The sequence below is a fragment of the Colobus angolensis genome, unplaced genomic scaffold (genome assembly GCF_000951035.1).
Source record: "Colobus angolensis palliatus isolate OR3802 unplaced genomic scaffold, Cang.pa_1.0 Scaffold569, whole genome shotgun sequence".
Taxonomy (NCBI): Eukaryota; Metazoa; Chordata; class Mammalia; order Primates; family Cercopithecidae; genus Colobus; species Colobus angolensis.
Genome location: NW_012119254.1, coordinates 707,805 through 728,865, shown reverse-complemented (window position 1 = coordinate 728,865; position 21,061 = coordinate 707,805). Strand labels below are relative to the sequence as shown.

The following is a 21,061-nucleotide window of genomic DNA, read 5'->3' as shown; positions in this document are numbered from 1 at the left end:
CAGACAAGCTAGAGAAATTAAATAAACTTTGGTGGGGGTTCACAGATTTCAAAATGGTCAGTGTACATACAGACTGTCCTCACTTTGAAGGGTAGTGCCAAACCATAAAAATGACCATGCAAGCTGAGACCATGCAAAGTCATTTTAATAATCAAAGGAAAATATTTCAGTTGTTTTACAGCCTTCAAAAAATGCTGTCAGATTATTAAAAACTCTCTTACTGCTGGTTTTAAATGGATAGGAAGGTGAAATAATAATATTTATTTAGCATACTGTACATTAAAAGAGAAACATTGAGAATTAAAGGATTTTATTTATTTGTAAAAACCTTAGGAGTAGTTTGAATAGAGCTTGCCTTCTTACAAGCTTTATGATATAGAGTGAGCATATTTTCTACGCCTTGTTGAACTGTCACACTCTTTTCTAAGTTTGAATCAGCTTTCAACATTTTATTCTTTGTGCTTTCAAAGTCATGAGATACCCCTGAGAGATGTGAAGATGTGAATGTGAAGTTTCTTGCTGGCATTATGCCGTCTGGGACATCATCACCTATATGTCATAATCACCTTATTCACCAATGTCATTAAGTCCTCCTTCAGCAAGTTCCTCTGGTTGCATGTCTAGAGGCTCTTGGATAGCAGTATTGACATTCCCACAGTCAGCAATTTTTTTCTATAACTCCATTTAAAAGTTCAATTTGCATTTTACTTCTGGTGTCATCACTTTTCTTTGCTGCACTTCCATCTCTGTTGGCCAGTTTCCTCTCTTGATATTCTGTTTTTGCAAAATGGCACATGATATCACCAGAAGACAAAGAGGCAACATAATTGCACACTTTGCTCTCTGTTTATACTCATTCAATAATGCCTTATAATTTTTCATAATTGCTGCAAGGAAAAAAGTAGGATTATAAAGTATGTCCTTGTCTGACATTCTTAAAGTGGACTTCAGCTTGAAAGTCATTATTTTCAGTATAAGCACTATGTTTCTTCTCATGGCAAAAGAAAGGAAACTGTAGTTATTGCTCCATCTATGCAGACTTACTCCTTATGTTTGTTTTGTTCCCTTAGCTTTCTTGCTCTGAAAAATAGTATATCTGTATGAATCAAGATGCTTTTAAATGTATCATCAATTGAGTCTATTGTAGTCAGTTCTTTTTATTTGCTGCTATGTAATTAACTGTTTTTGTCTGGTAGATTCATATTTTCAGGGTCAAGTGTAGCCATTGTTTTTCCTCTTGCTTTCTCTTTAATTTTTTAAATTTATTTTTTACCAAATACTCAGACTTCAAGGACATCCACTTGCTTTCTCTTGACTTCCTTTACATTTTGTTTTATAGATGGTATAAGGGACTAGCCATATTAATAAATATGTTTTTAAAAATGAAAACATTAAAGGGTTTAGCTCAGCCTTATATTTTGCACCACATTTCGTTCATAGTTGTTCTGTTTTTCCTAGTGTGCCCCTAATATTCATAAAATGGATGGATATTCATGTGATGGTGTTCAGGTAGGTCACTTCATTTTTACCCATATTTTTCACATGTACCAGCGTAGAAGGAATACTGAAATCTTACCAAAATAGGAAGATCAATTTAAATGTTTATAATCAGTTCTGAAGCTAAAAGGCCTTTCTACTATTCATCTATTATTTTTCCCAATCATAGTTTCTTTTTCAGTTATCTGACATAAGCAGATATTGCATCGCTAATGGGTATTCGCTTTTCTGTTTTAGGGAACTTGCTTTGGAGGAAGATGCAAAACCAGGGATAGACAATGCAAATACATCTGGGGGCAAAGTAAGTAAATAGTGTGGCTGGATCATTGTTAAAGCATGATATCAGGCAGACTTCTCAAGGACATGTGTGCTGGAAGTAAATTTTTGACCACTTTATGACTGGGGGATTCTCAAAGCTACCACAGGTCTTAGCAGGGGCATGTTTCTGGAAATTAGAGTAAGGCACCCCTTTGAGAAGACAGCCCCACACATCTTGCTAGTTGGCAGTGCCCATGGACAAGACAGAAAGTGCCTTTGCTGCCAGGCAGATGAAGCCCATGCCAGGGTGCACAGCTTAGAGATTAGAGCAAACCTGGATTTCAGCTCCATGTATACTCTTTTCAGCTGAGTGCCCTGAAGCTAAAGCTTACATAACCATGTGGGATGGACATGGACCCTGGACAGGACGTCCTTAACTTAGAACAGCAGCATTTTATCTAGAGTCATTTTTTTCCTCCTTGGATGTTTTTCTTAAACTCCAGTTGGCTTTCCTACTTAGAGATGAACTTCTGCTGAAGTGGCTTTGCTGTATCAGAAAGAAATGTTAATGTTTTAGCCTTTAAAGTCTGTCAGATTTTCAAAGGAAAATATGTAACATTTAGATTTAAATTATACTCTATTTAAATGTTTATTTAAATGTTGAGTAATGTATTGTTTTCTAGAAGTCCTACTAGCCCAAACTTTTGGAAGCAGTTTTGGTTTTAAACTGTTTCAGGAGACAATTTGTAGTAGAAAAAAGGCTATAAAAATGATGATAATTTTTAATTGTTATAAGTAAGTGCCACAATCCTTTTAGGAGGGGAAGTGTATGCTCTCTTTAAGCAATTGGAAACATTGGGATGGGAAACCATTTAGTCATGCAGGTTTGTACTCTGAAAAAAGATATCATTTTTGTTTTATCCACTTGAGCAAAAATAGTAGCTGACAACAAGAAGTAGGAAAAGAAACTACCAACATAACTAGCTGTTTTTTTAAAAAAATATACCAACAGTTATCCTTTGATTAGTTTGCATTTCGTCCTAATTCTTAGATAATTCTATCAACCATCACTGGTTTTAGAAAAGATAAAAGCCTGAAAAAGATACTGATGTACCTCAAAATGTTATTTGACTTCCATAGATTTAACATGAATTCAAGCTTGTCTTAAAGTGAAGTAAAATTGCTTTTGATAGCTGCTAAGAAGTGGTGAGCAAGGTAGAAATTGTACCACTGTTTCTTTTTTTTTTTTTTTTTTTTTTGAGACGGAGTCTCGCTCTATCACCAGGGCTGGAGTGCAGTGGCCGGATCTCAGCTCACTGCAAGCTCCGCCTCCCGGGTTCTCGCCATTCTCCTGCCTCAGCCTCCGGAGTAGCTGGGACTACAGGGGCCCGCCACCTCGCCCGGCTAGATTTTTGTATTATTTTGGTAGAGACGGGGTTTCACCATGTTAGCCAGGATGGTCTCGATCTCCTGACCTCGTGATCCGCCCGTCTCGGCCTCCCAAAGTGCTGGGATTACAGGCTTGAGCCACCGTGCCCGGCCGTACCACAGTTTCTTGAATCTAATTATAGGATATAACTATTTTAATAAACTTGTCTTTATGATTAATAAAATATGCTGAATGAGAAATTCATGTATTATATTTAGCACTGAGATTAAAGAATGGAGTATATATGCAAGGAACTATTTGTTATTGCCTTCCCTAATTATTGGCCAAATTCTTTTTTTGTTGTTGTTTGAGATGGAGTCTTGCTCTGTTCCCAGGCTGGAGTGCAGTGGGGTGATCTCAGCTCTCTGCACCCTCTGCTTCCTGGGTTCAAGCGATTTCCCTGCCTCAGCCTCCCACGTAGCTGGGACTACAGGTGCATGCCACCACACCCGGCTAATTTTTTTGTATTTTAGTAGAGACAGAGTTTCACTATGTTGGCCAGGATGGTCTCGATCTCCCCACCTCATGATCTGCCCGAATTATTAGCCAAATTCTAAGGAGTGTTGATTTTTGTAGCCTACAGCCTGAGTCCCAGCAGAGATCTAAATATATTTGCTTTCTAAATTTCAAATGAGCTTTAATGAAAACCTGAGTCATGGATATATATGATCCATGGTAAAATTGTGAACCATTGGTAACATTTTTGGAATTGATAACACTGTAGTCATGAAAAGTCCTTATATTACAGTTTTTCTTTTCTGCAAAGATTTTGAGCAGCCAAATGTTACTTCCATCACTGATAGAAAATTTTTTTCTGCCTTAGAGGTGACAGCATCAGACAAATACTGCTATGAGAAACTGAATATTGAAGGGACGGAGAAGGGTAACTGTGGGAAAGACAGAGATACATGGATACAGTGCAACAAACGGTGAGGTGGAGAAGTCAGCCCAGAATTCATCCCCTGGTCAATTACAAGTGTACTTTTTTGAGTGAATGGGAAATTTCTGTGTTCTGCATCACACAAAGTGTGCTCTTGCCTCCTTAACCTCATCTCTTCCCAGTGTTCCAGCATCACCTATGCAGAGGGCTTCCAAATCTTGATGTGTATTCTCACCTCTTTCCTAAGGCTAGGTCATACTTGCAGCCACCTCAGGATTTTCTTACCTAGAAGACACCGTTTAGTATCTTAAAAGCAACAGAACTTAAAGCCACAAGAATATGCACTGAGTGCTATTGAATTGAATTAACTGGCTCTAACTTTCCTAAACCACCCCCTTTTTGCCAAAGGTCTCAATATTTCACTGTCCTTCTGTCTAGAAGGCTTAAAGTGATCCTTCCTTCTACACATTGTCCAAATGCCAAATTACATTCATTCTTCCCTTTGCTTTGCCACCGTTTGTCTTTAATTCATGTATTCACTTACATTCCTATTGCCATTACCTGAACTAAGACCTATATTAATCCTTCAACTATTACAAAATTCTTTTAACAGTTTTCTGTGCCAGCATTCCCTAGTGTACTATCATCAGAATAATCTTTTGGATCTTTTTTACTGTCAATTATTTGTTGAAAGTTCACTGGTTCCACATGACTAATTAATAGTGAGAACAGTACCCAGCACTGATTGAGTGAACACTGTGTGCTAAGCACTGTATCACGCTTTACATAAGCTATGCCATTTAATCTTTACGGCAGTCCTACCATTTTATGGAGGAGGAAACTGAGACACAGTTAATTTGCCCAAAGGCATGTATATGGGATGTAATAATAAGCAGAATTAGAATTTGGAGAATATGATTTCAGAACTCTCTCTTCACCACTTTGCTGAATGTCATAGTCTTGTTAACAAATTAAATGGAACCTTAGCTTGGCACTGTACCTATTCCACAATTGTCCCCAACCTACACTTTTTGTCATTTCATTTATATTCTTCCAAATCTAGCAAACCTTACCATTCCTAATATGTCCCTACCTCCATGCCTATATTTATCCTCTATAATCCTCCAGAAGCACCCTTTAACTCATACCATCATCAGCCAAAAATATATCTATTCTTCAAAGCCCAGCTTGCAAAACACTTTCTATATATAAATTTCTTTCTGATTTACTCTAGAAATAAATAATCTCTCTCTTCTTTGAACTCCCACAGTCTTTTGTACTTATTTGTCCCTGATTTTGTTTTATAAGATGTTTTTGTGTGATTTATCTTCTCATCTAGAGTATAATTTTCTTGTAAATGAAGATTATATCTAATTTTCTTTATATATTCTACATTACATAGGTTCATATACATAAATGATATTCAAAAAAGTTTTGAATATTCTCTGTTGAGAAAGCATTTTTGTTTATGATAGATACAGTAAAATGATGACATAATTTTAAAAAGCATTTTTAAAGAATGATAGTACGTTCTTTTCTATGTTGGTGAAAAATATAGGTTCTAATCTTTCTTTTTTCTCCATCTGGTAAAGTCTGATATTTTTGTATATAATCTTGCTGACTTACTAATTACTCTTCACAAGATATTTTAAAAATATGTTTATTGTTATCTCTACTAATAATTAAAATGTGTTGGATATAAATAATACGTAAGATAGTATTAACAACAGTAAAGATATTTTATAAGTTAAATTAGAATCATATGTAGTAGTTGGGGAAGTAGTGAACTATATTGAAGAAAGGATAATGAGCCTTTGTAGTTGGCATCTATAAACTAAATGGAGTCTATAATTTATTCTTTAATTCTAGGGCAACAGGTTGAAAAAACATCTGTATTCCAAAAGAATGCTCATCCAAATATCATTCAGTTACCAAGTTTTAAAAAAAATTGGCTGGGCACAGCATCTCATGCTTATAATCCCAGTGCTTTGGGAGGGTGAGGAGGGAGGTTGCTTGGGGTCAGGAATTCAAGGCCAGCCTGGGCAACATAGTGTGAGACCCTGTCTCTGTGAAAAATTTAAAAGTTAGTTGGGTCTGGTAGCATACACCTGTAGTCCCAGCTACCTGGGAGGCTGAAGCAGGAGTGTCACTTGAATCAGGAATTTGAGGCTGCAGTGAGCCATGATCACACCACTATACTCCAACTTGGACAACAGAGTAAGACCCTGACTCTACGGAAAAGAAAAAGAAGAAGAAGAAGAAATAGATTAGTATATCCAGTACTGTGTTATGGGAAAAGAGATTTCAATATAAAATAAGCCAATTTGATGGATTCTTTAAATACTTGAACTAATAGACAGTAAAGAAAAAGCTAGAAAACAATTGAGATTTTGGTACATTAATAAGAGTTTCAGAGAAGACACTTTTTAGAGCAGGTGGCACACTAATTTGGACTTATTTTATTTTGCTTAGCATATGCGTAGATAATATACTTGATGAAAACCAAATGCTAAAATGAGAGGAGATTATTCTAACTATACATGGTTTGCTATATCTTTGGGAAAAGAAGTAATTGGTAATCTTTTGATACAGGGATGTGCTTTGTGGTTACCTTTTGTGTACCAATATTGGCAATATCCCAAGGCTTGGAGAACTCGATGGTGAAATCACATCTACTTTAGTTGTGCAGCAAGGAAGAACATTAAACTGCAGGTAATTATCTAACCATTCTGTAAGAACCTGAGTCATCTTATTTCTCAGGAATGCAGTTTAGGATTCCTTCCATTTTCAGTTAACGTACATGTTAGTAAGTCGAAATATAATCTAGTCTATAGAGGCGATTGAGTAAATTCTAACAGAGAAGAGATAAAAAGAAGACAAAAAGTAGTTGAATGAAGAATATTATGTGATTACTAGAGTTAAGTTTAGATTGGTCAGTAAAGTCTTACAGAGTTTGGAAAATGAATGAGGACTTCTCGGTAAATCAGTGTATTAAATATATGCATCTACTTTTGCTCCCTTATGAAATCCCACTAAAAAGATAACAAATGGATCTTTTTTTAGAGTTCTTATATCCGCAGAGAGGCATAGAAAGAGAGAAGAGACAATCGCAACAATATTTTGTTATGTATAAAGCAAATGGATGTGTGGCACATGACTTATCAAAGCTGAGAAAGCTGAATTCCTAAGTCAGTAATGAGGAAAACTGAGAATCAATCCAAGATACACTCTGATTTCCCCACAGGCTCAGAAATTGGCAGCATCATCTACTTTAGGAAGAGGGAGGGAAGGAGTGGAGGGAAGGAGCTGAAATACAGAAAATAGATGAAAGGCTGTTTGAAAAGCAGTTAGATACTCAGATTACTTCCCCAACTCAGCTAAACTGGGGATTTCCCACCCTCCCATGGAAGATTGGAGCTTGATACTCCATAGTGAATAACAGAGGAGGTTTCTAAGCTGGAGAACAGCAAACAATATTTATATAAGGGTTGTATGGAAGTAGTCCAACCTCAGTAGTACAAATTTCCAATCATCTGTTAGGTCTCCTGACTCAAATATGAGCAGGTTATCAGAGATGTGAAAAAAAGTCTGTAACCTGAAAAAAAAAAAAAAAAAAGACAAAAACAATGAGACAATGAAGGGGAAGAAGACAAAACCACTTATCAGTATTTATGAGAGATAAGAGATTTCTATCATGAAACAAGAAAATAGGGTGCTGTTTTTTTAAACAGGGAACATTCAGAAAGAAAAAATTTAGTAGTTGAAATTATATTCCAGAAAGTAAAGTAAAAAGGCAAAGAAATGGACCATAGAGAAAATCTTACGCATTAGAATAGCAGTAATAACAGAGGAAACAGCAGGGAGGAAATTTTCAATGAATAAGTCAAGAGAATTGTCTAGAAATAAAGGACTTGAGTTTCCATATTAACAGGCTCACCAAGTGCTGAATACAATGAGTGAAATTAGAGGTACATCTAAACATATCATTGTGAAATTTTAGAACCTTAGGACAAAGTAAAGAATTCTGGAAGTTTCCAGAGAGGAGAAAAAAATCAAAGACTTAAGAATTAAAATGGTTTAGGTTTTAGCAACAGGAGCCCTGGGAGTCAGAAGACAATAGAGAAAATTATTTCCAAAATAGAATTTTGTACTCTGGCAAAATATCAAACAAGTGTGAGGATAGATAATAAAGACATGTTTAGTTATGCTACAAATTTCTCAGGAAAGTACTAGAATATGCACTCCACCAAAACAAAGTAAACCAAGAAAGAGAAAGATAGAGAATACAGGAAACAAGATTCCACAAACAGAGACTGGGCAATCCCCAAGTTGATAGTGAGGTGAAAGTCAAGATTTACAGTGCTATGAAACCGACACATGTGGACAATCAGCACAGACAAGAGCAGGCCAGAAACTCCAGAAGACTTTCATAAATAACAAAAGAATGAATTAAGAGTATAAAATGGTTTTCTCCTAGAAGGAGTATCTGGAAGAATGTCTAGAGAGGCAGAGAACTGCTTTATTGTGTTTAAAAACAATTTATCTATTGATTCTTTAAACTATGTGCATATGTAATTTAGATAAAAGTAAATGAAGTGAATGGGTATTGAATGTAAATGGGCTAAATACCCCATTTAAAAGGTACCAGAGTGACAAGCTGGAGAAAAATAAGACCCCATGGTATGCTGTCTTCAAGAGAGCCATCTTGTATGCAGTGACACCTATAGACTCAAAATGAAAGGATGGGGTAAAATCTACCAAGCAAATGAAAATCAGAAAAAAAGCAGGCTTGCAATGCTAATTTCAGACAAAACAGACTTTAAGCCAACAAAAATACAGAAAGACAAAGAAGACCATTAGGTAATGGTAGAAGGTTCAATTCAACAAGAAGAGCTAACTATTATAAATATATATGCACCCAACACAGGGGCACCCAGCTTCATCAAGCAAGTTCTTAGAGACCTACAAAGAGACTTAAACTCCCACACAATAACAGCAGGAGACCTCAACACTTCACTGATAGTATTAGATAGATCATCAAGGCAGAAAATTAACAAAGATATTCAAGACCTGAAGTCAGTGTTAGACCAAATGGATCTGATAGACCTCTACAGAACTCTCCACCTAAAAACAACACAGTCTATATTCTTCTAATCATCACATGGCCCATACTCTAAAATTGACCACACAATTGGACATAAAACAATCCTCAGCAATTGCTAGCTAGAGAACTGAAATCATACCACACCCACTCTTGGACCACAGCATAATACAAATAGAAATCAAGACTTAAAAATGTTTTTAAAACCATGCAATTATGTGGAAATTAAGCAACCTGGTCCTGAAATGACTTTTAGGTAAATAATGAAATTAAGGCAGAAATCAAGAAGTTCTTTGAAACTAATGAGAAAAAAGATACAAAATACCAGAATCTCTGTGTCACAGCTAAGGCAGTGTTAAGAGGGCAATTTATAGCCCTAAATGCCCTCATCAAAAAGAAAGTTCTCAAATAAACAACCTAACATTACAACTATAAAAGAACTAGAAAAGCAAGAACAAATGAACCCCAAAGCTAGCAGAAGACAAGAAATAACCAAAATCAGAGCTGACCTGAAAGAGACTGAGACATGAAAATCCAGGCAAAATATCAACAAATCTAGGAGTTTATTTTTTGAAAAAAATTAATAAGATAGGTTACTAGATAGACTAATAAAGAAGAAAAGAGAGAAGATCCAAATAAATACATCAGAAATGACAAAGGGGATGTTACGAATGACCCCACAGAAATACAAACAATAATCAGAGACTACTACAAACACCTCTGGCACACAAACTAGAAAATCTAGAAGAGATTGATAAATGCCTGTACCAAGACTGAACCAGGAAGAAACTGATTTCCTGAACAGACCAATAACAAGCTCCAAAATTGAACCGGTAATAAATAGCCTACCAACCAAAAAAAAGAAAAAAAAAAAAAAAAAAAGGACACGACCAGACAGATTCACAGCCAAATTCTACCAGATGTACGAAGAAGAGCTGGCACCATTCCTACTGAAACTATTCAAAAAATTTGAGGAGGAATGACTTCTCCCTATTGCATTCTCTGAGGCCAATATCATCCTCATACGAAAACCTGGCAGAGACTCTTAAAAAAAAAGAAAATTTCAGCCCAGTATCCTTGATGAACATTGATTCAAAAATCCTCAACACAATACTTGCAAACCAAATCAATTAGCACATCAAAAATCATATCCACCATAATCATGTAGGCTTTATTCCTGGGTTCCAAGTTTGGTTCAACATACGGAAATCAGTAAATGTGATTTATCACATAAATAGAACTAAAGACAAAAATCACATGATTATCTCAATAGATGCAAAAAAGGGTTTTGATAAAATCCAACATCCTTTCATGTTAACAACTCTTAATAAACTAGGTATTAAAGGAACATACCTCAAAATAAGAGGCATCTGTGACAAACCCACAGCCAACATCATACTGAATAGGCAAAAGCTAGAAGCATTCTCCTTAAAAACTTATACAGGACAAAGATGTCCTGTCTCACCACTCCGATTCAACATAGTATTGGAAGTCCTGGCCAGAGCAATTAGGCAAGAGCAAAAAATAAGGGACATCCAAATAGGAAGAGAGAAAGTCAAACTATTGCTCTTTGCTGATGACATGATCCTATATCTAGAAAACCCCATAGTCTCAACCTAAAAGCTCTTCCAGCTGATAAACAACCTCAGCAAAGTTTTAGGATACAAAATCAGCATACAAAAGTCACTAACATTCCCATGCACCAACAATAGCCAAGTTGAGGGTAAAATCAGGAATGCAATTCCATTCACAATTGCAAAAAAAATAATAAAGTACCCAGGAATACAGCTAGTCAGGGAGGTGAAAAATCTCTGCAATGAGAATTTAAAAACTCTGCTCAAAGAAATCGGAGATGCCACAAACAAATGAAACAACATTCCATGCTTGTGAATCAGAAGAATCAATATCATTCAAATGGCTATACTGCCAAAGCAATTTAGAGATTAAATGCTGTTGCTGTCAAACTATCAATGACATTCTTCACAGAACTAGAAAAAACTTAAAATTCACAGGGAACTAAAAAGCTGGGGGCATCACGTTGCTTAACCTGAAACTATAGTACAGTGCTACAGTAACCAAAACAACATGGTACTGGTACAAAAACAGATACATAGACCAATGGAACAGAATAGAGAGCCCGGAAATAAAGTCGCACACCTGCAGCCATCTGATCTTCGATGAAGCTGACAAAAACAAGTAATGGGGAAAGGACCCCCTATTCAGTAAATGGTGCTGGGATAACTGGCTAGCCATATGCAGAGGATTGAAACTGGATCCCTTTCTTACACCATATACAAAAACCAACTCAAGATAGATTGAAGACTTAAATATAAAACTCAAAACTATAAAAACCCTGGAAGACAACCTAGGTAATACTATTTTGGACATGAGAATAGTCAAAGATTTCATTATGAAGACACCAGAAGCAATCATAACAAGCAAAAATTGACAAATGGAATCTAATTAAACTAAAATGCTTCTGCACAGCAAAAGTAACTATCAACAGAGTAAACAGACAACCTACAGAATGGGAAAATTTTTTTGTAAACTATACATTTGACGAAGGTCTAATATCCAGCATCTATAAGGAAGTTAAATTTACAAGAAAAAACAACCCCATTAAAAAGTGGGCAAAGGACATGAACAGACCTTTTCAAAAGAAGACATACATGTGCTCAAAGAGCATATGAAAAAAGATCGATATCACTGATCGTTAGAGAAATTCAAATAAAAACCACCATAAGATACCATTTCACACCAGTCAGAATGGTTATTATTAAAACGTCAGAAAATAACGTGCTGGCGAGGTTGCAGACAAGGGGAACATTTACACACCTTTGGTGGGAGTGTAAACTAGTTTAATCATTGTGGAAAGCAGTGTGACAATTCTTCAAAGACCTAAAAACCAATACCATTCGACCCAGCAATCCTATTACTGGGTATAAGCCCAAAGGAATATAAATCATTCTACCATAAAGACACAGGCATACGTATGTTCACTGCAGCACTGTTCACAATGTCAAAGACATGGAATCAGCCTAAATGCCCATCAATGGCAGACTGGATAAAGAAAATGTGGAACATAAATATACACCATGGAATACCATGCAGCCATAAAAAAGAACAAGATCATGTCCTTCACAGGACATGGATGGAGCTGGAGGCCATCATCCTTAGTAAACTAACATAGGAACAGAAAACCAAATACCACATGTTCTCACTTATAAGTGGAAGCTAAATGATGAGAACACATGGAAACAAAGAGGGGAGCGACAGACACTGGTACCTATTTGTGAGGGATGTGATGAGGAGGAAGGAATGGATGAGAAAAAATAACTATTGAGTACTAGGCTTAGTAACTGGATGATGAAATATTCTGCACAACAAACCCTCATGACATGAGTTTACCTATATTACAATCCTGCACATGTACCCCGAACATAAAATAAAAGTGACAAAAATGGGGGCTTTTATAGTAGCATTGACATGGCCCCATATGAATAAATTATGAATATACATTTTCAATTCTTACCGTAGTTTTAAAAAACATTTCTAAATTATATATGCAGGTTTGTTATGTTGAATAGTGATGCTACAACAGTTTAGTCATTCTCAAATGTAATTGGTACATATGCAATCTTTTTGGGTCAACCAACTTATCAAATTACATGCTAGTAATAATGCCTTACTTACCTTTTGGTTGGTAGCCAAGTGAAATGATAAACCTGTTTCAATTCAAGCCCCAGTTATAGTAATTATGTTTAAATCCTAAACTACATCAATTTCTCCAAAAGGAATTAGATCAAAAGATTCAATGGCTTTTTCTGAGATTGAACTGGCTTATGCTACTGGTCTTTAATGAGTAATAAATAGGATAGAGGAAGCAATATTGCCCACTTTTAAGTTTTTGAGTGTGTTTTCAAAATGAATTTGAATTAATAGACATTTTTTGCTCTCAATTTGTTTTAGTGGTGGGCATGTTAAGCTTGAAGAAGATGTAGATCTTGGCTATGTGGAAGATGGGACACCTTGTGGTCCCCAAATGATGTGCTTAGAACACAGGTGTCTTCCTGTGGCTTCTTTCAACTTTAGTACTTGCTTGAGCAGTAAAGAAGGCACTATTTGCTCAGGAAATGGAGTAAGTATCCAGTACCTTGTCAGGATCTATTTATTTCTTTTATATCACAGAAATAGGACGCTAAACTATTTTTCTTAATTATGGAAGACATGATTTTTCATATTTCTAGTTGTGTAAATACTAATTCAATTATAGCTATTTGAATATTTCTGTTGTATAATCTGAGAAAGCCTGGGAATAAGGAAAAGAATAATCTTTCTAACCAAATTCTTCCATCTTTCTTTTCTATGTTACTATGATCTCATATAATATAATGCCAACTTTTTACAAGTGAACTAGGAGATACATTTTAACAAACTATGATGGGATTTTAAGAAAGACAATAAAAATTGGATGTGATGGCCACAGTATTTAAAAACGATGTGGTCTGGGTACTGACAAATCTGAATAGACTATCAACTGCTGTAGCCACACCAGAGGGTACAAGCTGAGGATAAGTCCTGGAAATAAAAATAGATTAACTTAGAGAAATGTTTCTTACAGATGAATAGGAAAAAAATGGCATTTGAAAGACTTGTAATTCTGTTCTTTCAGTTATGTATCAGATAATGTATATCCTGTACAGGTAAGTTTACAGGTTAAATATTCATCCTCTACTGGGGATAAAGTTTTGTCAGTTTCAGTTAGGAATTCCTATACTAACAAAAAAAAAGTTTGTTCTATTTCTTTCAGCATGTGCTATAGCGTGCTTTTTATTTTTGTTCCAGATTTTTTGCTTGAACTGTTGTATTCAGTTAAGATAAAGGATCCCTGTTTTGGAACTGTAAGCCTTCAATCCTGGTCATTCCATACATATCCTCAGGGATATTCCAAGAATTTATTTAGGGAAGTAACTAATTGTTACTTCTTGCCAAAGCATAGGAATTCTCATGGCATATAAGAGTAGAGCAGACATGTACTAAGTAGCTCTGCTCCTATGAAGGAGTCTTCCAAGTCTTATTTTCTTAATCTTTAAGAGGATGTTAGGGGATCAGAGGAAAAGAATAATGGAATTTTTCTTGATCATCCATGCTAATGAATAACCATGTCTTATTCTTCGTAAGGTTCTGAAACAAAATACAAGAGACCAAACATTGTTATGCTTAGTAAACATTTGTTTAATTAATTAGTAAAAGAATAATCAGTGCAAATAAATCAGATGGCAAATCAGCATCCAGATGATTTACAATTATGCATAATATAATTATGTATTCACAATAATTATGCATAATTATATTTGGCATAATTTTAACTTACAGCAACTCAACTCTGTATTTGTGACAAAAATTAATATGAGAAAATTAATACAAGTGAATATTCTTTTTTTTTTTTGAGACGGAGTCTCCCTCTGTTGCCCAGACTGGAGTGCAGTAGTGTGATCTCCGCTCACTGCAAGCTCCACCTCCCAGGTTCACGCCATTCTCCTGCCTCAGCCTCCTGAGTAGCTGGGACTACAGGCACCCACCACCACACCTGGCTAATTTTTTGTATTTTTAGTAGAGATGGGGTTTCACTGTGTTAGCCAGGATGGTCTCGATCTCCTGATGTCGTGATCCTCCCACCTCAACCTCCCAAAGTGCTGGGATTACAGGTGTGAGCCACCGTACCTGGCCGTAAATATTCTTTTTGTACCATATATCACGTAGTTAAGAGCATGGGCTTGCAATCATACAGCCTGGGTTTGAATCCGAACTTTGCTTTTTACTAGCTGGGTAACATAGGGCAAATTTCTTAACCTTTATGACTCAATTTCTTCCTCTGTAAAATGGAGATAATAGTGCCCACTTTAAAGAATTGTGCAAAGAATGAGTTAACTTGTAAAACACTTAAAACAAGACTGGGATATGGGAAGTGTTCAATAAATGTAAGCTATGCTATTTATTATGATTACTGTACACTTGAATCATTGTCTGTTCTTGTCACTTTATCACTGATACCTGACATATGATATAGCAACTGATGCTTGAAGAAGCCAGGAGACTTGATTAGGGTCCCTTAGTAAGACAGGAGTGATATGGTGAATCAAATCTAGGCCTTTTAAGCCTAAACCTTTTCCTTTCTGCATATTTATTAATGTGTAGCTCTTATTGAGGCTGTGTTATAGTTACATATAGATGTGGGTGTATGTTGTGTTCCTGAAAATTAGATCAGACAAGACAGAAACCCCTGTAGTAAAAACCTGTCTCAGGAGGAACTTGGCTGACCTTCAACCTAACTTAACTCTCTCCTGCTTCTCTATTCAGAGTTGTTTTGAATTAGATTTAGGTGTATATTCTGTTTCCTGAGTGGACAAATGAAGAGAGATTATTTCCCTATAATATAAAAAATGGTATCAATTTTATGTGAATCCTTTTTATATACTCTTTTTGTGGGAGTTCTTAGTTCCCCTGACCCTGACATAGCTAGTAGCTACAGCATGGGTTGAAGTGCCAAGATTATAGCCTTGTGGAACTTTCTTCTCAGCCCACTGCAAAACATCAGGTCTCCTCTCTTCATCAAACTTTTATTTCATTTTGCTTCCTAAGAAATGAATAACATTTTTGCATAAAGACCCTTACTAAGGAAGGAAGGAAACCTTTATGTTAGATAGTTGACAGATGATTGTATTTCTGCTTAGCTTTTTAAATCTTCCTCATAAAATTTAAGTTAATGAAAGTCAAAACAATAATTTCTTTGATTTTTTTTATAGATGTAGATGAATTTCTCGGTTAAGATTCATCGTTCCCTTTGGGTTAGTTGCTGGTCTCAAAGAAACATTTGCTTGAAGTACTGGAGGGAGAAATAATGTAATTAGTTATTAGGAAGAACGTACTAATAATTTTTCGAAATTACCAAATTCTAAGCATATAATAATAAGAAATTAGTGTTTATTTTTCATGCTTCTGTACCAGAGACTTGACATTTACTCTAACTTGATTGTGGATTTCAGGTTTGCAGTAATGAGCTGAAGTGTGTGTGTAACAGACACTGGATAGGTTCTGACTGCAACACTTACTTCCCTCACAATGATGATGCAAAGACTGGTATCACTCTGTCTGGCAATGGTAAGTACTTAATTTGGTAACATTATGTACTCTTTATACACAAAGAGAAAACTGCTCTCTGAAAACTTTTATTTGAGTTATTTTTGTGATAATCAGAAATACATTCTCATAATAATGAGGTCCATTTCATGAAACTGATTATGTCCATTAAATTGTAATGATATGTAATATTGTGTATAACTTAGTCTATTTGATTTAGCTTTATCTTGTCCCGCTTCATTCTGAGATTTTTCGAGTATTATACTTGTCTGAAGCTGTCAATAAACCCTAACATTTCTTTCAAATGAAGAAAGTAGTCATAACTCTTAACTGTGTGCAATTAAAGGAAGAATTTTATATTTTTGAACTGAATAAAAAGGAACAATTAAAGAATTGGTTTTAAAATATTTTAATATTCTTTATTATAGAAGCTCATTGTTGTTCAATCCCAGTTCTGTAGCCTGAACTGGCTGCAGGTAGTAATCCTGGCCAAGGTTCCTGGAGGGGCTTTAAGAACATAGATAAGAAATAACAGGTGCAGTCCTAAAAGCTAGGGTGGCCCAAGCTGGGGTATAGAAGTCAAATGCAGATGGTTGAAAGAACTCATACATTGGAGGCAAATGTCCCCTTTTAAACTATTTAATCATTTCATTATTGAGTATTCTTTTATACAAGATAATGCTCAAATCCTGAAGTTCATTCACTCTCAAAGGATGAGAAAAAAGGAATATGTTCATTCTGATAATCTAGAAAGGATAAACAGTTTTAGCTAATATGACTTTTATAAAGAAAATCATAGGATGGTTAAGATTTTAGAGTCCCCAGTCTTAGCAATGGTAGTGTGGCGTTTGTTCCAGTAATTAATTCAAAGGCAATAATATTTAGGCACATGGATTTAAATGACATGTCAAAAGCCATACCATTACTTAGAAATAAACAAGACTAACATCTAAGTTTATTGATCTCTGTTAAGTCCCTGGAAAAAAAGGAAGGGAAGACAGACATGCTAGGTCTTGGAGTAAGAAAATCCTAGTGACCCAAGAAATCCTCTGGCATCTGCATCTGTGCATCCCACAGAGGACCTGGCAGGTTGGACTCCACTAGTCTGCTCAGATGACCTAGCCCTGCTGTCTGGCATGAATTCTGAGGGCTCCCAGACAGAGAGACTGCCACTCCTATCATGGAGAATTGAAGTCTTCTCAAGTAGCCCATGACTCCTGACCTTTGATGTGTAAAAGGATGCCTCAGGAGTGGAGCAGACAAGGATGGATCTAAGTTGCTCTGGGTGAAAGCTCTGCAGTTAACCATGTGGCATAAATCATTATCAGCAAAGCAGGCCTTCTGGTGTCAGAGCCAGGCCTCATTCAGATCAGCCTTTTCTGCCTTTGAGCCCTCATTTGAGCTTATCGACGAAGACTTTGACTCATGGTGCCATTCTGCTGTGATGATCCCCTTAAAGATTATATCTCAGCCTGCCTGACAATGGATACTGGCACAACAATGCCATCACTGTGTTCTGAGCTTCAACCCTGCCCTGGATTCTGCCTGCCTGTCTCTCTGCCAGTGTGGTGTTGCCTCCCTCTCCTGCCACTTCAGCTCCAGTCCTCCAGCTCACTCGACTCTTTTGTTCCTCAGGGTTTTCCTTCTGTAGAATGCCACAGCCATCATTGCCCAGACGGGGAATTACAAGTCCAGTGTTTTTATCACCTACACCACCTGGGTAGTAACCATACAAGTCTGTGGACATGTTTTCTCCCTTAAGAAGCTTATATTCACTTTGAGAGAAACAAAATATAACACACACACAAAACCGAGAGCAATAAGGACCTTGCATTAGTTGTCAAAGTGGAGTGATATGCACAATAACATTTCTAGAATTTCTGAGAAAGAGGTAAGGATCAAAAGGAACACAGGTTTTCTCCCTGTTCCTCCCTAAGTATCATTACTCTTCCCTCTTTTAGTTTAATGACATCATGTTTTCTGGAAGATACAATTGTGCAAAATGCATTTGGACAAGAATTAAAAAGGACATATGCCAAACATTATTTTTAAATCAACTGATGTAGATTGCTGAATTATGGTTGATTTTTTCTTTCCTTTGAAAAATACCCATTTTTGAAAACGAACAGTGTTGTTAGTGTGATGATTACAAAACTGAGCAATGAAGTTTCTGAAAGAATTTTATACCACTGATCTTCCTTCTTTCTTTTTTTTCTTCTCAGGTGTTGCTGGCACCAATATCATAATAGGCATAATTGCTGGCACCATTTTAGTGCTGGCCCTCATATTAGGAATAACTGCATGGGGTTATAAGTAAGTGAAATGTCTCAGTCTTGTTACTATCGAAATATACTTCTAAACATTTTGATTACATGAAAGCATCTAGAAAGTTTTGTATCATTGGTTGAATATACTTGCAATGAAAATCAACTTGGCTCAGCAGCCAGTCAATGCTTATTCTTGGCATGGTGAGAAGTGATAATAACATCATTTTTTTAGATTTCGAGACAACTTCCTTCTATTGTAAAACGACTGAGTTTTATTTTAAAATCTTTGAAGTGAATTGAAATCAGTCTAAATTTTTAAAAGCTTATAAGTTGTAACTTTTGAAGAGAATTTGATAGCCTTAAACATTTTGCTCAGTAAATGCCTTCAAACATTGTAAACTTTTTTATCTATTTAATGTGTTCAATTTTCTTTTTATGATTTATACAATCTGAAAAGAAACCAGAATATTCAATTTCCTTTTTAAGTGCTTTAATCTCATGATGTGAAAAATTTCTTTGTATTCAAATAGCTAATTTAAGTTTAATAAGTTAGAACTTAAATGTGATGAATCCTAAATTTTCTTTAATATTTCAACTTAAAATCATATTCTGCTGATCCTTGATAATGTTCCAGTTCACAGGCCTGGGGCTTTTCTCCATTTGGAAGGCCTACAGCTTGTGCTAGGCAGTCTGGGCATTACCTCATTTCGTAGCACATTTTTCCTCATGGATCAAACTTAGGTAACTCAAAGTTTTGGGAATTAGAATCAACATTTTAGACTTTTACCCCACGCCTTTTGATGGACACCTTTGTTCCTTGAGTTAATATATGTCAAACACTCAAAGTAGTACCTGGCCCACAGTAAGCACTAGGTAATTGTTTGCTATGATTATTACCACTTAACAAGGTCTTAAACCAATTGCACCAAAGGAAACACCTTTATAGTGTACATGGTAATTTCTTGTGAGGTCAAAACCATGAAAGAGTTTCTTTGGCTAAAAAGGAAGAGCAGTTAGTTTACTGGCAGGATAAGCTTTGTATGTTACAAGCATTAATATTACAGGCATTTGTGGAAGACTGTATATTAACGAGTAGCTCGGAGAGCATAATACAGTTTGGCATAACATGGTTGACATGGCATATCATAGTGAAGGAGAGCACAGCATAATAGTAAGCTCTTCCCTGATTAAATGAGCACCTAGCCCTATACTGTGTGGTCTTCCACAAATTCTTGTATTGTTAATGCTTGTAGCATACAAAGCTTATCTTGGCAGCAAACTAACTGCTCTCCCTTTTCAACTAAATAAACTCTTTCATGGTTTTGACCTCACAAGCAATTGCCATATACCCGTATAAAGGTGTTACCTTTGGCGCAGTTAATTTAAGACTATGTTAGGTGATAATAATAAGTTCATAGCTGATGCTTAAAACCTATGGGCCTCTTTGATATGCAGGTTACTGGGTATATTTCACCTCAGCATAACATTTGGAATTACAAAATCATATATCTGATAGGAAGGCTTTTCTGTTTGTCATTTGATTTCTCCTCACACCACAAGCAAATTAGCCGTGTGCTGGAATCGCACTATTTCTCCAACTTAATGCACGATTTAAGTAGTAATTTTCATCACAAGCATTATTGTTTTGAAGTAGCTCAGTGGTTTCATTTGGCTATGTGAAAATGGAAAGAAAAAAAATTGTTCATTCTGGAGTGTGTGATTTTCTGCCACCTAGTGATGGAAGTGGATATTTCATTTTTATAATCTTGGTAAAACCTACCTTTTAGAAACCTAAACACTCATATTACTTATTAAATTATGTGTCTGTTGCCTTCATTGATTAGAATGAAAATCACTTATTTCTGCCTGTAATTTCTTATTTTTATGGCATTCTTTTGAGATTTGTTCATTCCTGCATATATGCACTTTGCAACTTTAATAAGATCCACATAGTTGGAAACTCATTTAAGTTGGTTTTAGCTTAAGGAAAAAGACCAAACTTGTGTATATTATAGTATCCTCTTTATAAATAATTAGTCCAAGTAGCTAAAGTTTTAATGTTTCTAAAATTATTCAGAATATGTTTAGGAATATAGGGGGAATGTAGGTATTTTAAAAGAGGAATTAAATTCATGAATATGATGTTTTACTTATTCTATTTGAAATTTAAAACCAGATTTAGAACCTGAGAAATCATTTTCTCATTAGTTTTTCCAGTTAAACTTTCTACCCCTTCCCCAAGCCTTGGAGTGGAGAATAGCAGGAATGAAAAAAAAGTAGAATGCTCATTTGGAACCGTATGACTCAGGAAATCAGATTGAAGGAATAAAAAGTAAAACATGTTGAATAGAAAGATACTAGGTTTATTTTTCACCCATCTGATAGTTTCCAGAATGAAAAATAATAACGAATTGGCACCTTTGCCGTCATGTGTGTGTTATCAAGCATGATATGTGTAATGTGGATGAAAGAGACTGGCAAGTAAAGAT

General features: G+C 35.7%; 1 protein-coding gene across 5 annotated transcripts in view; it reads left to right on the top strand.

Annotated features, from left to right (window-relative positions):
* The window catches only part of ADAM22 (ADAM metallopeptidase domain 22), a 260,142-nt gene that overhangs the window by 210,573 nt on the left and 28,508 nt on the right, over positions 1-21,061 (top strand). For all 5 annotated transcript variants that reach the window (XM_011961759.1, XM_011961758.1, XM_011961757.1 and 2 more), the window contains 7 exons: positions 1,459-1,509; positions 1,735-1,798; positions 4,008-4,113; positions 6,657-6,776; positions 13,135-13,303; positions 16,212-16,326; positions 18,528-18,618. In XM_011961759.1, coding sequence (XP_011817149.1) covers positions 1,459-1,509; positions 1,735-1,798; positions 4,008-4,113; positions 6,657-6,776; positions 13,135-13,303; positions 16,212-16,326; positions 18,528-18,618 — 716 coding nt within the window. The remainder of the gene's footprint in view (positions 1-1,458; positions 1,510-1,734; positions 1,799-4,007; positions 4,114-6,656; positions 6,777-13,134; positions 13,304-16,211; positions 16,327-18,527; positions 18,619-21,061) is intronic.